Source organism: Haliaeetus albicilla, chromosome Z, assembly GCF_947461875.1.
Source record: "Haliaeetus albicilla chromosome Z, bHalAlb1.1, whole genome shotgun sequence".
NCBI classification, from domain to species: Eukaryota; Metazoa; Chordata; class Aves; order Accipitriformes; family Accipitridae; genus Haliaeetus; species Haliaeetus albicilla.
The window spans coordinates 44,506,053-44,522,240 of record NC_091516.1 but is presented as its reverse complement, the minus strand read 5'-3'; the positions used below and the strand labels follow the sequence as shown (position 1 = coordinate 44,522,240).

General features: G+C 46.4%; 1 protein-coding gene across 8 annotated transcripts in view; it reads left to right on the top strand.

Annotated features, from left to right (window-relative positions):
• RNF38 (ring finger protein 38) overlaps nt 1–16,188 on the top strand; it is a 133,971-nt gene that overhangs the window by 71,605 nt on the left and 46,178 nt on the right. Inside the window, exons 1-2 of one of the 8 annotated variants that reach the window (XM_069775935.1) lie at nt 490–595; nt 5,174–5,279. The exons of 4 other annotated variants lie outside the window; for them this stretch is intronic. Coding sequence is in view for 1 of the 4 variants with exons in the window: in XM_069775933.1 (XP_069632034.1) it covers nt 409–622 (214 nt within the window). In the remaining 3 variants the exon portion in view is untranslated. Of the gene's footprint in view, nt 1–93; nt 623–5,173; nt 5,280–16,188 lie in introns of those variants that run through there. 3 more of the 8 variants (XM_069775934.1, XM_069775933.1, XM_069775938.1) reach the window with 3 other exon arrangements.

The window sequence follows — 16,188 nt, the reverse complement described above, 5'->3', positions numbered from 1 at the left end:
GGGGCCGCCCTGCCCCCGGCCGCTGACCAGGGGAAGGGGAGAGCGGCTTTCGCGCCAGCGCGCAGGCGCTGAAGGGTGCCGGGTTGTCCCGCCGGCGCGTGTGTCGGCTGCCTCGCCTCGTCTTCCGGCCGTGGCGGTGACGTACGCGGGCCGACCCCCCTGCCGCCCCCAGGTGCAAACAAAGAACGCCCCGCGTCGCTGCCTGTGGGGCGGGGCTAGCTCCTTTCCGCCTCGCGGGGCTGGGGCGGCTGAAGAGTGACGTCACCGGCCGGCGGCGGGGTGCGCGCGGGGCCGCGGCGCCCCGGAGGAGCGGAACATGGCGGGCGGCGGCGGTCGCGGGCCGCGGGAGCGAGTGACGGCGTCGCGGACGCAGAACGGCCGAGGGGCGCGCGGGGGACTCGCCCTGTGATGGGCGGGGGAAGCCGGGCCGACGCTCCCGGAAGCGATCGCGCGGGCAGGCGGTGGAGGCGCGGCCCGGGCGGCAGCAGGGGACACCCCGGCCGACACGACAGAAGGCGGCGCGGCAGCCTTGACGGTGACTGCGGGGCGCGCGGAAGAGGCGGGGGCCCGGCCCCGCCGTGCCCCGCGGCCCCAGGTACCGGCGTGGGGACGGCAGGTAGGGGTGGAGGAGGGCGGTGGGCCCGCTCGGGGCGGGGCCTCGCCGGCACCGCCTGGTCCCCCCGACTCGGCAGCGTTGAGACCGGCAGCCGAGGTGGGGAAGGGAGCGATCTTCCGGCAGTAGGGCATAAGGCGCCCCGGGGCGGCTTCGTGCAGTACCCGGCTCTGTTGGGCTCCTGTTAGTAAAGGTAGAGGGTGAAGGAGACCGCGCGGCCTGGGCGTGAGGTCGCCGCAGGGAAGCCTGAGCGGCCCCGTGTGCCCGCAGCAGCCTGCAAGGAAGGTGGACGAGACCTCGGCGAGGTTAATTCGGGGAACATAAGCATTTGAACCTGTTAAAATTGCTTTATCTGCTTTGGCAAAAGGTAGAACTGGAACCTAAAAATCAACTGATTATCCAGAACTGACTTGCTTTGTGGTGTTCCTGAGACGACATGCAGGTTCCATGTGCTGCATGCAAGGAGGTAGCAAATATTTCTGAAGCACCAAACAGCCGATTGTACTTCCATTCTCGAACTAAAATGAAGTTTCTAGGTATCTTTAATCCTCTCAAGTTAGTTGAGAAAGAACAACTGTTCAAGGAAGCATCGATGTTAGCAAGCATACATTTTAGGGCATTTTGTTAGTATTTTTCAGTATATATAAATTAATTCCTACTCCTGTATAGAGTGAAGGGGATTTTATTATACTTAAGACCAGAAGGATGCTTCTTGTTTCCTCAAGAAGTGTATTTTAAAACTGATTATGCGTTGAGATGTTTTCTGGAGACATCCATTTTAAGTTATTTAATTTATTTATGAGTTACACAGAAGTTCATTGAACTGTAAGCCATGAGAATGTTTATGAATGTATAGCATTTGGATTTGGAAATGGATTTTTGAGAGTAGTATTTGGAGCAAATGCATAATGTTCTAGTAAGTTCTTCAAATATATAGTGAGGCAACTGGAATGGTAAGATGAATGATACTACTAATAGTCTGCCTTATTCAGGTATTGCTTACAACTTGATTAGGTGTTGCTGACATGCTCGTTCTTAAATGCCATTCACCGAGGCAACTACTTTGCTTTCAGTTGTCAGATTTATTTATCTACATCCTGGGGATTTTGCTGTTTATTGGCCCAACAGTCTCCTTAACTGCTTCATAGCACTACAAGAATGAAAAATACAAACTTTTTTTCCCTTCAAGGGGGTACTGCAGCTGTGGTATTAGAGGCTTTCTTGTTCTGAGAAAGAGGGGAAAAAACTCCCTAGGGATACTTGTGTGTGTGGTAAGAAAAAGGAAGGGTGCAGTCGTTAGAGGATTAAGTATGAGACAGGAGAGCAAATAGATGCTATGGCAGATATAATGGTTAGTGAAAGTTGATAACGTTTTTGATCACCAAATCTCTAGGAAAAAAACCTATGCGTACATAGAATACTAGTGTGAAGAAGGTTTCCAGGGATTTGTTACCAGCAGATAGTACTTGTTAAGAGTGGTAATTGCAAGAAGAGAAGTTGTATATAAATAAAAGGGTCTTATAAATATGGCATCTCAGTGTTCTCCTATGTGAAACTTCCTTTGTCATCTCTCTGACTTATAGAGCAGGTTAAACTTTATTTGCTGGTTCACTTCGATGTTTTTAATAAAAGTATAATAAATACTAAATTGAAGTTGCAAGTTGATCAGTCCTTGCTTTCTACCTGCAGTGGCGTGGGAGCTACAGTATATAATTGTCTTCTCTTTTTGTGAAAGATATGGTTTGGCTTGGAAGCTGACATCAGTGGCATCAGTGCTATTATGATTTGTGAAGTTTATGCATCAGCTTATGTAAATACATTTTTTCAATATGGTTTATTGACATAACAGGAGATAATTTATATGATTTAAAGTGATTTTGTTGATGAAGTCAAGTTACTTTTTCAACTCTCTTAATAAAGCCTTTAAGAATTAAAAGGCCTCTATGCAAGCTTTATTAGAGTATAAAAAATGGTGCAGTTACGAAGACAAGTTACTTCTTCAGGCCTATTATTGAATTGAAACTTAAATTGTAGTCTTGTTGCATTTCAGAGCTGTCGTACATGTTTGTCCATGGAAACTACGTGGGCTAAATTCCTAGTGAATCTAATGAGATTTTGTACAGAGCAAGTCTTAGACTTCTAAAGGTTCTCTGACTTAGTCTTTGTATGTAGCTCCACCACCCCCACCCCTTTCCCCAGAGGGATTTGAAACGTAGGAATAACGGTACAGGTAGGATGTGAAATTTCTTCTTTTCCTATTTTTAGTCAGAGAGTTGTTTTGACTGTGGAGGACTGATTCTTGAAACTTCTGGGAAGATAGGTTTGACTTAACCCGTTCATGCAGAAATATAGCTTATGGGTTTCTTCTCTATGTAAGCATCTATATCAAGTTAAATAATCTAACGTGGCATATTTAAATTCTCTTGTGGGCAAGGCTTGTCTAGGTCTCTGATTTATGAGGATGATTTTCATGGTTTTTACTCTTCAGCTTCACTTGGGAATGGGTAGTTTCCTGTTTTACTAAGCTCTTTGAAAGATCACTGAAATTCCCTTTGCTTTTTGGTGCCCTCTGCTGATTCTGTTTGTCAGAACAGCGAAGGCTAGGGCTTTATTGTCTTCAATAGCAGTAAAATGTTAGCAGCAGCAGCTCTTTAAAAACGGTGGGAAGGGAAAAGAAAGAAAGGAAGCCCTTTTGCACCTCAAGTATTTTGTTGATTGATGTCCAACCAGTTTGTCTGGATTGCAGTGGAACTGTTCCTCATCTGACAGAAAAGTAGTTAAGCAGTATTAATCTGCGTCACCTAGTGTCTTCTATAGGCATTCCAGCTGTAAAAAGACTGGTGCCTTTCCTCTTCTTCCCCGAGAAGAATAGAGACTTTTTCTTTTTAGTGTCCACAGTTCCTGGTTCTCAGTGAGCACATTTCAGATTTGCTGTCCCAGAAATTTTTACTTCTCCTGGTTCACTTGCAGTAACATTGCTTTTTGTATTTCCCACTACGACCTCACATACTATAAAAAAAGTGTGGCACTTCATGTGAGCACCACTACATGTGCTGCATTTTGCTTGCTTTCTGTTTAAGTAGCCCTTTCATCTTGTCATTCTTGCAATTTTGTTCCTATCCCTGAAATATGTGAACACCTCTCTCCTAGGCAAGCTCAGCAATTGCGTGAACTCAACCCTATCCTCTGTCCAGAGCCTCTTATCTTAGTCTTGTGGTCTGTGTTTGCCAGCTCTGTTTGTTTCTGACAGAACCGGCCAAATTTTTCTTTCACATTGCAGTAAGAGTAAATCATTGTGTGAGCAGGGATGAGAGCATTCATGGCACAATTTATGGTGCTGCTGAGCATATGCTCTGTCAGGCAGTCTTCATGAGAACTTTGAGATAGCCTTCTCTGTAGGCAAAAATTAAGAACTTTTCTTCCTTATTCAGGTTCTTTAGATGATCTGTGTTGGGATTGTTCTTTTTAAAAGCTGTGATGTGCTGAATATTTTTGATGAGCTGCATTTTCCAAATGTGATTCTTAGGAGTCAGTCTCTTGCAAAGACATTTAAAACTATTTTATTGGCGAGTACTGAGGGAGGGCATTTTTGTTTTGGTGTCCTCTGTGTGTAAGTCTGTTGGGAAAACATTGGAACTGAATATAAAATGAGAGGAGTGAAAAGGTTGGAGACATAAAAGAGTAGGAGTAGGTATTCATTGTAAGTAACGTTGTGGAAGGAACTTGTGAATATGAGTAGCAAAGTTCCAAGTGGATGAATATGGATTTGAGAAAAATGTTCAGATGTGAACACAAAGAGCCTGGCAAGACCAATACGCATTTAGTTATTTTGTATGTGAATCTCTACTGAATATAGGTTAAAGGATCATAAGTGAAGCTTGCTTTCTCTGTATTCTCAGATTCCTTACTGTATCAGAGAACAGTCAGAGTACTCTTCTCAAATTCAAATACGGAGACCTAGCGTAGTGTTTGTGTTCTCTGGGTGTTTAGTTTCAACTCTGTAGTTGAAATGTGACTTAAAAGTTCATAGCTGTGATGGTGACTTCATTCAGCATAGGGCAGAGCTTGAGACTGTATCAAAGAAGTACATATCTCACTGAATTTCTTGCATGCTTTAAATTCTCATGTCTTTTTTCTCCTTAGTAAAAATGTGGGATGAAGTTTGAGAAGTCAGCCAGCAAACCATGCTTATTTGAGTGTGTTTGGGGGAATAAGGCTTTTTTTCCTTCACATGTTGTCTGATATGTATCATGGTTTGTTTGGGTTTTTTTTAACAAAACTTATTCTGACTTTGCATCAGAATAATCCTATTTTCTGAAGTAAATTGTAAATTAAAAGATCTACGCGAGTATGAGCTGTCTCTTGAAGCTGAGGACCTGCAATGTTTTCTCATATTCCTTTTAGGTTAACTTACCAGAATATATCAATTCTTTCTTGGTTTTGGTGTCTCCTATAATTTGTCACTTACATTAAGAGGACTGAGTTGTCTACCCCTTAGATCCCATTATAAGGATTATATACATGTCCAGATGACAGCCTCCCAATATGTGTATTTTGTAGGGGCAGAGGAGCCAGCCGCTATTGCAGCAGTTAATATGTTTGCAGGGCTTGTGGGGAGTCTGACACATGCAAAAAATGAAGTTCTACAAGCTACTGAGGGCAAAAGGTGTGTTCAAATCCCAACTAAGAGAGAACTGTTTTCTTTTCCAAAGACTTTTAAAGCAACTCTATTAACTTATATAAGCTGTTAGTAAAAATGAAATGGCCTGTGTAGGTTTAAAACAAGTACTCTGTAATATGTAGTGCATAGTCTAAATATGATGAGCTTTAAAAAGAATCATAGAATCATTTAGGTTGGAAAAGACCCTTAAGATCACCAAGTCCAACCATTAACCTAACACTGCTAAGTCTACCACTAAACCATGTCTTTAAGTGCCACATTTACACATCTTTTAAATACCTCCAGGGATGGTGACTCAACCACTTCCCTGGGCAGCCTGTTCCAGTGCTTGACAACCCTTTCAGTAAAGAAATTTTTCCTAATATCCAATCTAAACCTCCTATGGTGCAATTTGACACTGTTTCCTCTCATCATCTCACTCATTACTTGAGAAAGGAGACCGACACCCACCTCGCTACAACCTCCTTTCAGGTAGTTGTAGAGAGTGATAAGGTCTCCCCTCAGCCTCCTTTCCTCCAGACTAAACAACCCCAGTTCCATCAGCTGCTCCTCCTAAGACCTGTTCTCTAGACCCTTCACCAGCTTTGTTGCTCTGCTTTGGACACACTCTAGCACCTCAGTGTCTTTCTTGTAGTGAGGGGCTGTTTTGGGTTTGTGTGGCATGGGTTTTGGTAGTGGGGGAGGGGCTGCAGGGGTGGCTCCTGTGAGAAGCTGCCAGAAGCTTCCCCAGCTCCAAGTTGGATCCACTTCTGGCCAAGACCAAGCCAATCCGCAACAGTGGTAGCACCTCTGGGGTAACATTTTTAAGAAGTGGAACCTGCAGCATGGGAGGAGATTGGAATGTGAGAGGAACACCTCTGCAGACAGCAAGGTCAGTGAAGAAGGAGGGGGAGGAGGTGCACAGGAGGAGGTGATGCCCCTGCAGCCCATGGTGAGATGGCAGGCTGTCGCCCCCAGCCCATGGAGGTGAGCAGGGGAGCAGATGCCCACCTGCAGCCCATGGAGGACCCCATGCCAGAGCAAGGGGATGCCCCTGAAGATGGCCATGACTCCATGGGAAAGCCCACGCTGGAGCAGTCTGTGCCTGAAGGACTGCAGCCCATGGAAAGAACCCTGGAACACACTGGAGCAGTTCATGAAGAATTGCACCCTGTGGGAAGGACTCATGCCAGAGAAGTTCATGGAGGACTGCAGCCCATGGGAGGGACCCCACACTGGAGGAGGGGAAGAGTGAGGAGTCCTTCCCCTGAGGAGGAAGGAGCAGCAGAGGCAATGTGTGATGAACTTGACCACAACCCCCATTCCCCATCCCCCTGTGCTGCTGTGGGGAGGAGGTAGAGAAAACCTGGAGTGGAGTTGAGCTGGGAAGGAGGGAGGGGTGGGGGGAAGTTGTTTTAAGATTTGGTTTTACTTCTTGTTATCCTTGTTTTGATTTGAATGGTAACAAATTAAACTGATTTTGGTTTTCCCCCAAGTTGAGTCTGTTTTTTTCCCGTGAACATAAGTGGTGAGTGACCTCTCCTTGTCCTTGTCTCAATCCATGAACTTTTCTTTATATTTTCTGCTCCTCATCCCACTGGAGCCATGGGGGGAGGAGTGAGCGAGCAGCTTCATAGTGCTTCGTTGCTGGCTGGGCTTAAACCACAGTAGGGGCCGAAAACTGAACACAGTATTTGAGGTGTGGCCTCACCAGTGTCAGGCCTAGTCCCACTGGCCACACTATTTCTGACACAAGCCGGGATGCTATTGGCCTTCTTGGCCACCTGGGCACACTGCTGGCTCATATTCAGCCAGCTGCCAATGAACAGCCCCAGGTCCTTCTCCACCAGGCAGCTTTTCAGCCACTCTTCCCCAAGCCTGTGGCATTGCCTGGGATTGTTACAACCCAGGTTCACGACCTGGCACTTGGCCGTGTTCAATCTCTCAAAACTGGCCTCAGCCCAACAATCCAGACTGTCCAGATCGCTCCGTAGAGCCTTCCTACCCTCGAACATATCAACACTCCCACCCAGCTTGGTGTCATCTGCAAACTTACTGAGGGTGCACTTGATCCTCTTGTCTAGATCATTGATAAAGATGTTAAACAGAACTGGCCCTAATACTGAGTCCTGGGGAACTCCAGTTGTGACCGGCCACCAACTGGATTTAACTCCGTTCAACACAACTCTTCAGGCCTAGCCGTCCAGTCAGTTGTTTACCCAGCAAAGAGTGCACAGCAAGCCATGAGCAGCCAGTTCCTCCAGGAGAATGCTGTGGGAGGTGGTGTCAAAGGCTTTACTAAAGTTCAGGTAATCAACCACTTAAATGGAATCCTAGATTTGTACTGTCATTAAGGGTGGTTCTGCAGTGTATAAGCACTGTAAATAGTAAAACTGTGAAAGTGTTCTGCACTGTAAATAAATCAATTTTAACAAGAAATTGGTTAACAAGATGCCAACCATAACGTTATGCTCAGGGGGCATACCATTGTGTTCAGCCATTTGTAGGTGATTGTCCTGGGTTCAGCTGGGATAGAGTTAATTTTTTTTTTACAGAAACCTGGGAGGTGGGGGGCATAGCCGGGGCAGCTGACCTGAACTGGCCAAGGAGCTATTCCATACCATGTGACATCATGCTCAGTATATAAAGGGGGAGCGGGCCGGGGGGTGGGTTCTTCTTTTCGGTGGGGGAAGTGGCAGAGCGTCGGGTCCCGGGTGGTGAGCAGTTGCACTGTGCATCACTCTTTTTGTATACGTTTTCATTAGTACCGTTGTTGTTGTTGCAATTTCTTTGTGTTGTTCCAGTAAACTGCCTTTATCTCAACCCTCGAGGTTCCAGGTTTGTTTTTTTCCTCTCCTCCGTCTTCCCCCCTATCCCACCGGAGGGGGGCGGGAGGAGTGAGCGAGCGGCCGCGTGGTCCTTTGTTACCAGCTGGGCTGAAACCACGACAGTCCTTTTTGGCGCCCAACGTGGGGCCACGAAGGGTTGAGATAACAACAGATCTGGCCAGAGCGTGTTGAAACAAATTTGTCATACGCATTTCTTATACTAGATAAATAGATGTTAGTCACAGTGTTGATTCAGCTGTTTACATGGTGGCATTTTGTAAGTTCTTATATGCTTTATGTATTGCCTGTAGTTGCGTATCTCATCTCTGGGAGAGTGATTGGGATTATCATTTTGCTGTACTGGGCAATGTCGACTTGTGAAATGATTACATCCACTGGTCATGAGGTTAAGCTGTTATCTGTATGAGGCAGTGATATCATTTCCAGACTTTGGGCACCTTCTGTCGGATTTTATTGGTAATTACACCCAACCCATGGGGAAGTTAGGGGGGGATACTTCCCACCATCCGCTCCCCTCCTTTTTCTCTTTCCAACTAATTACAACAGTTTTCGAGAATTTTGAATATCCTTGGGATGCGCAAGCCTGTGTGCTGTTAGTGCTATGCCTCCTGACTATGTTTCAGGTCTTGTCTAGGGCTACAAAGAGGCTCTTTAAGAGAACCACCCAGAGATCTGTCCCAAAGCTGGATATTTATGGGTGGCACGGCATGTGGGAGGATGTGGGCAGGTATCTAGAGAACTTCTCACCTCCAGTGACTTGGAAGTTCACTCCCAAACAACTGCAGAACCCTCATGAAGTGATAGAATTTTTGAAAGGAAAATGCTGTGGCTATCCCAGAGACACACAACTCACTACACTGTGCTGGGCCCTGGCCGGTATCTACCAAACACTGCTTGATATTATGCAGCACCCCCAGGGGGAAAAGGGGGAAAAGACGGAAAACAAGACAACATGCACCGTGGCTACCCCAACCCCGACAACATGCACCGTGGCTAACCCTACCCCGGTGACAGATACTGCCACTAGACCAGAGAACCAACCTGTGCCAGTATCAGTCGCCCCTGTACAGAAAAAGAAACACACAAAGAAATCAGTTCGCTCAGTGAGAGATGAAGATGAGCCAGGGTCATCGCGAGAACAGGAGGAAGAGGCAGAACCTGAAATAATTACCCGATCTCTATCCCTGAGTGAGTTGCGTGACATGCGAAAAGATTTTAGCCGCCACCCAGGTGAGCACATTGTTACCTGGCTGCTCCGATGCTGGGATAATGGGGCTAGTAGTGTGGAATTAGAGGGTAAGGAAACCAAGCAGTTGGGATCTCTGTCTAGAGAAGGGGGTATCGACAAGGCGATTGGGAGAAAAACACAAGTCCTCAGCCTCTGGAGGCGACTTCTGTTAGGTGTAAAGGAAAGATACCCTTTCAGGGATGAAGTTACATGTCACCAAGGCAAGTGGACCACCATGGAGAGAGGTATCCAGTACCTGAGGGAATTAGCCGTGCTGGAGGTGATTTATAATGATCCAGAAAATGCGCAGTCACCCACAGATCCAGATGAAGTCCAATGCACACAACCGATGTGGCGGAAGTTTCTACGAAGTGCACCACCAACCTATGCCAACTCATTGGCAGTAATGTCCTGGAAAGAAGGCTGTGGACAAACGGTGGATGAATTGGCTGTCCAACTCCGGCAATATGAAGGAAGTCTCTCTTCCTCCCTACGGGCCTGTGTCTCAGCTGTAGAGGAATTGTCCCGAGAGTTCCAGCAATTCAAAGTAGATATGTCCTCCTCCTCACCTGTACAGGCCCGCATTGCAGTTATTGGGAGTAAGCATTCCTCTGCCCAAGAGAGAGGAGAGAGAAAGTACACACGACGGGCTAACCTGTGGTTTTACCTGCGTGACCATGGAGAGGACATGAGGAAGTGGGATGGAAAACCTACCTCAGTCTTGGATTCATGGGTACAGGAGTTGCGAGAAAAAGCAACCAGAAAAGAAGATTCTTCTTGGAAAATTGCTGCTCCAGTTTCCCGTGAGCAGTCCCCCGGGCGCAGTAGATGGGCCGATCTCATTTCTGATCCTCTTGAAGGGACTTCTGATTCACATGTGCAAAAAGTGGGTAACAGATATTCTAACCAGGATTAGAGGGGCCCTGCCTCCAGCCAGGTGGAGGAGAGGGACAACCGAGTCTACTGGACAGTGTGGATTCGATGGCCTGGCACGTCAGACCCACAGGAATATAAGGCTCTAGTAGACACTGGTGCACAATGTACCCTAATGCCATCAAGTTATAAAGGGGCAGAACCCATCTGTATCTCTGGTGTGACAGGGGGATCCCAAGAGCTAACCGTATTGGAAGCCGAAATGAGTCTAACCAGGAATGAGTGGCATAATCACCCCATTGCAACTGGCCCAGAGGCCCCGTGCATCCTTGGTATAGATTATCTCAGAAGGGGGTATTTCAAGGACCCAAAAGGGTACCGTTGGGCCTTTGGTATAGCTGCATTGGAGACGGAGGAGATTGAGCAGCTGTCTACCCTGCCTGGTCTCTCCCAAGACCCTTCGGTTGTGGGGTTGCTGAAGGTTGAAGAACAACAGGTGCCAATTGCTACCACGACGGTGCACCGGCGGCAATATCGCACCAACCGAGACTCCCTGATCCCCATCCATAAGCTGATTTGCCAATTGGAGAGCCAAGGAGTGATCAGCAAGACTCACTCACCCTTTAATAGTCCCATATGGCCCGTGCGGAAATCTAATGGGGATTGGAGACTAACAGTAGATTATCGTGGGCTGAATGAAGTCACGCCACCGCTGAGCGCTGCTGTGCCAGATATGTTAGAGCTTCAATATGAACTGGAATCAAAGGCAGCTAAGTGGTATGCCACAATTGACATTGCTAATGCATTTTTCTCCATTCCTTTGGCAGCGGAGTGCAGGCCACAGTTTGCTTTCACTTGGAGGGGTGTCCAGTACACCTGGAATCGACTGCCCCAGGGGTGGAAACACAGCCCCACTATTTGCCATGGACTGATCCAGACTGCACTAGAAAAAGGTGAAGCTCCAGAGCACCTGCAGTATATTGATGACATCATCATATGGGGCAGCACGGCAGAAGAAGTTTTTGAGAAAGGGAAGAAAATAATCCAAATCCTTTTGAAGGCTGGCTTTGCCATAAAAGAAAGTAAGGTCAAGGGACCTGCGCAGGAGATCCAGTTCTTAGGAGTAAAATGGCAAGACAGGCGTCGTCAAATCCCTGTGGACGTGATCAACAAAATAGCAGCTATGTCCTCACCGACTAATAAAAAGGAAACACAGGCTTTCTTAGGTGTTGTGGGCTTTTGGAGAATGCATATTCCAAATTACAGTCAAATTGTAAGTCCTCTCTACCAAGTTACCCGGAAGAAGAACGATTTTAAATGGGGGCCTGAGCAACAACAAGCCTTTGAACAAATTAAGCGGGAGATTGTTCATGCAGTAGCTCTTGGGCCAGTCCAGACAAGACCAGATGTTAAAAATGTGCTCTACACTGCAGCTGGGGAGAATGGCCCTACCTGGAGCCTTTGGCAGAAAGTACCTGGAGAGACCCGAGGCCGACCCCTGGGGTTTTGGAGTCGGGGATATCGAGGATCCGAGGCTCGCTATACTCCAACTGAAAAAGAGATATTGGCAGCATATGAAGGAGTTCGAGCCGCTTCAGAAGTGGTTGGTACTGAAACACAGCTCTTCTTAGCACCCCGACTGCCAGTGCTGGGCTGGATGTTCAAAGGGAAAGTTTCCTCTACACATCACGCGACTGATGCCACGTGGTGTAAGTGGATTGCACTGATCACACAACGGGCTCGCATAGGAAACCCCAGTCGCCCAGGAATTTTAGAAGTGATCACGGACTGGCCAGAAGACAAAGACTTTGGAATGTTGCCAGAGGAGGAGGTGACACGGGCTGAAGAGGCCCCGCTGTATAATAAACTACCAGAAAATGAGAGGCAATATGCCCTGTTCACTGATGGGTCCTGTCGCATCGTGGGAAAACATCGGAGGTGGAAGGCTGCTGTATGGAGTCCTACACGACTAGTTGCAGAAACTGCTGAAGGAGAAGGTGAATCGAGTCAGTTTGCGGAGGTGAAAGCCATCCAGCTAGCATTAGATATTGCTGAAAGAGAAAAGTGGCCAGTGCTCTATCTCTATACTGACTCATGGATGGTGGCAAATGCCCTATGGGGGTGGCTACAGCAATGGAAGAAGGGCAACTGGCAACGCAGAGGTAAACCCATTTGGGCTGCTGCACTGTGGCAAGATATCGCTGTTCGGATAGAGAAGCTAGTGGTAGAAGTACGTCACGTAGATGCTCATGTACCCAAGAGTCGGGCCACTGAAGAACATCAAAACAATCAGCAGGCAGATCAGGCCGCCAAGATTGAAGTGTCTCAGGTGGACCTGGACTGGCAACGTAGGGGTGAGCTATTTATGGCTCGGTGGGCCCACGATACCTCAGGCCATCAGGGGAGAGATGCAACATATAGATGGGCTCGAGATCGAGGGGTGGACTTGACCATGGACACTATCGCACAGGTCATCCACGAATGTGAAACATGTGCCGCAATTAAGCAAGCCAAGCGGCAAAAACCCCTGTCGCATGGGGGGCGATGGCTGAAATATAAACAGTGGGAGGCCTGGCAGATTGACTATATCACACTCCCACGAACACGCCAAGGCAAGTGCCATGTGCTTACAATGGTGGAAGCAACCACTGGATGGCTGGAAACATACCCTGTGTCCCATGCCACTGCCCAGAACACTATCCTGGGCCTTGAAGAGAAAATTTTATGGCAACACGACACCCCAGAAAGAATCGAGTCGGACAACGGGACTCAATTCCGAAACAACCTCGTAGACACCTGGGCCAAAGAACACGGCATTGAGTGGGTATATCACATCCCTTATCACGCACCGGCCTCCGGAAAAATCGAACGATACAACGGACTGCTGAAAACTACATTGAGAGCGATGGGGGGTGGGACTTTCAAACATTGGGATACACATTTAGCAAAAGCCACCTGGTTAGTTAATACTAGAGGATCCGCCAATCGGGCTGGCCCCGCCCAACCAAGACTTCCACATACTGTAGAAGGCGATAAAGTCCCTGTAGTGCGCATGAGGAGTATGTTAGGAAAGACAGTCTGGGTTAGTCCTCCCTCAAGCAGAGGCAAACCCATTCAAGGGGTTGTTTTTGCTCAGGGACCTGGGTACACCTGGTGGGTGATGCAGAAGGATGGAGAAGTTCGATGTGTACCTCAGGGAGATTTGATTTTGGGAGAGAATAGCCAGTGAATTGGGCTGTATGATACCTAACTGCTAAATACCCTGCCAATGCATGTCATTGTATCTATAGTGTCTATATGCCATATCAAGGGTATTACTGTAAGAATTACCCAAATGACTGCGGGATGGACTTTGAAACTAAGCCAAGTACAACAGCGACAGAACTTGAACTGACACCCAGCAATTTCCTCAAGATCAACGTCTTCGACCTGCAGACTAAGGGCGTGAGTTGCACCAAATGTACTAGCCACAAGTTCCAGAGGCAGCATACAACAACCCAACATCTCACACCATCTCTCTTATCCTGAAGAACTGTTACAACAGATGGAGCCCCAAAGTCATGGACTAAATAAAATCAATGGACGCATTAGAGGGATAGCCCATACGCTAAAGGAATACCATTTGCGTGTGTGTGTGTGTGTGTGCAGGGGGGCGACGGGGACGGACGCAAGTCCATATACTTACATATATAAGACAAGGAAGTGGTAGTGGTCGATTGGAAAATGTAAGATCTGGGCATGATGTAGATGGTATAGAATAAGGGGTGGATAATGTCCTGGGTTCAGCTGGGATAGAGTTAATTTTTTTTTTACAGAAACCTGGGAGGTGGGGGGCATAGCCGGGGCAGCTGACCTGAACTGGCCAAGGAGCTATTCCATACCATGTGACATCATGCTCAGTATATAAAGGGGGAGCGGGCCGGAGGGTGGGCTCTTCTTTTCGGTGGGGGAAGTGGCAGAGCGTCGGGTCCCGGGTGGTGAGCAGTTGCACTGTGCATCACTCTTTTTGTATACTTTTTCATTAGTACCGTTGTTGTTGTTGCAATTTCTTTGTGTTGTTCCAGTAAACTGCCTTTATCTCAACCCTCGAGGTTCCAGGTTTTTTTTTTTCCTCTCCTCCGTCTTCCCCCCATCCCACCGGAGGGGGGCGGGAGGAGTGAGCGAGCGGCCGCGTGGTCCTTTGTTACCAGCTGGGCTGAAACCACGACAGTGATACAGAGAGTTTACTTGTCCCAAACTGTATGACTGACAAAGTAAAGCCTTTGTATTTGTTTCAGCTGTGAAAATTTCCTCTTATGTGGAAAATGGCCTGGAAGAAGGAAAGAACAAATTAAGTCTCAGAAATGGGAGAAGCAGAGAACTGAAAATACAGTGTGAGAGGAACCTTTACACTTTGGTGTTGGAGACTTCTGTGACAGTTACATACTTGTTGTGGTTTAATTCCAGCTGGCAACTAAACACCATGCAGCTGCAGTTGTACTGTGCCATTTGGGATGTGTTTTGTCCCTTGTTCTGTGGGATCTCCCCAGAGAAGAAGGAAATTGAAAAAGGTGGAACTTAGAATGCCTTATTCTTAAAATTAAGTATCTTGGCCCTCTTTGAATTTTCAGGCCTGTGTTTAAGTACAATTCTGTAAGTTTTATGGCAACTTTTTTTTGCACTAATAACCAGTGTGTGTATGTTGCAGTATGTTGAAGAACATGACAGTTTGCCCGTACCAATTAGGTAGGTAGGTTGTTTTGTGGATTCATTGTGTAGTTTCTAAAATGGATTAAGAGTACTTGTTGAGGCTTCAAACTTCTAGCAATATGGAGAGACTGGAAGAATGTAGAGAGTAAACTGTGGTACGTTCCTGAAGACATTAGGTCCTGACTTCCCTCAGTTTCTCAGAACACATGATACTGCATTATACACAGAAATTTTTAACATTATGGTGTGCTGAACAGAGACACATCTTTTGCTAACACAGCTCAGTGTTGTGGTGACAGGCAAAGCCAGTGAAGGCAGCCAAATGTGAATATGCTCTACCACAATACGTGTTGAGGTATTATGCCAGTAGTCCTTTTCCTAGGAACAGATTTCTAGTGCTGACTTGCCTTTGTGACCATTGTGGTAAGGACACCAGTTACAGTAGCATAAGTAACATATCAGTGTAAAAGTAATCTCTTTGGGGGCTGAAGTTTTGGGAGGATTGATTTAAATCATCTATGTTAATTGCTGGTTAAAATATAGTCTTCTGTCAAAAATTGGCTCATGCCTCTGTAAATACTAGTTCGAGTGCTTAGGTAGCAGTATGCCTTAGTTCAGTGTTTGGATATTCTTTAACTCTTTGTCAACAGATACGGTCAGCATAACATTAATTTATCCAAATAAGAAGTTTCAGTCTTCAGTGCTCAAATGCTACCTTGTCCATTTACTTATATCATGTTTTACCTATGTGTGTGCATGCTTGTGTACACATATATATAGTTTAATGTGGGGAGAAAGTTCTTTAAGTAGAAAGAGTGTGATTTGTTTTATAATGGTCTGATTACCCTCTCTCTGTTGATGTACCTGTATGTTAGTTCACATGCCTAAATGGAAAAGTCAGTAGTGAATACATACTGTACATTCAAACTATATATAGAGAAGACCTTGGTATGAAGACAGCTTTGAGCCAGACTTCTCTTCAGACTTCTTGTCCCATCAGCTGAAAGAGTAGAATTATTTTTAAAATTGAAAACTTGATCTTTTTGAAATGTGGCTATATCTGAACACCTCGTCTTGATTTCACCACTTTCCTCTTGCCTTGGCATCATTTTAAGTATATCAATTTCAGTATGTTTTATGACATTTAAAGTAATTTCTTTATAGTAATCAACTTATTTTAATGGTACACACACAAAGTTAAATGTGTTTCAGCCTTATATATAAGGAAATCAGTTTCTTTCTGTAGCTACAAATTTGTGATTTTAATTAAAAACTT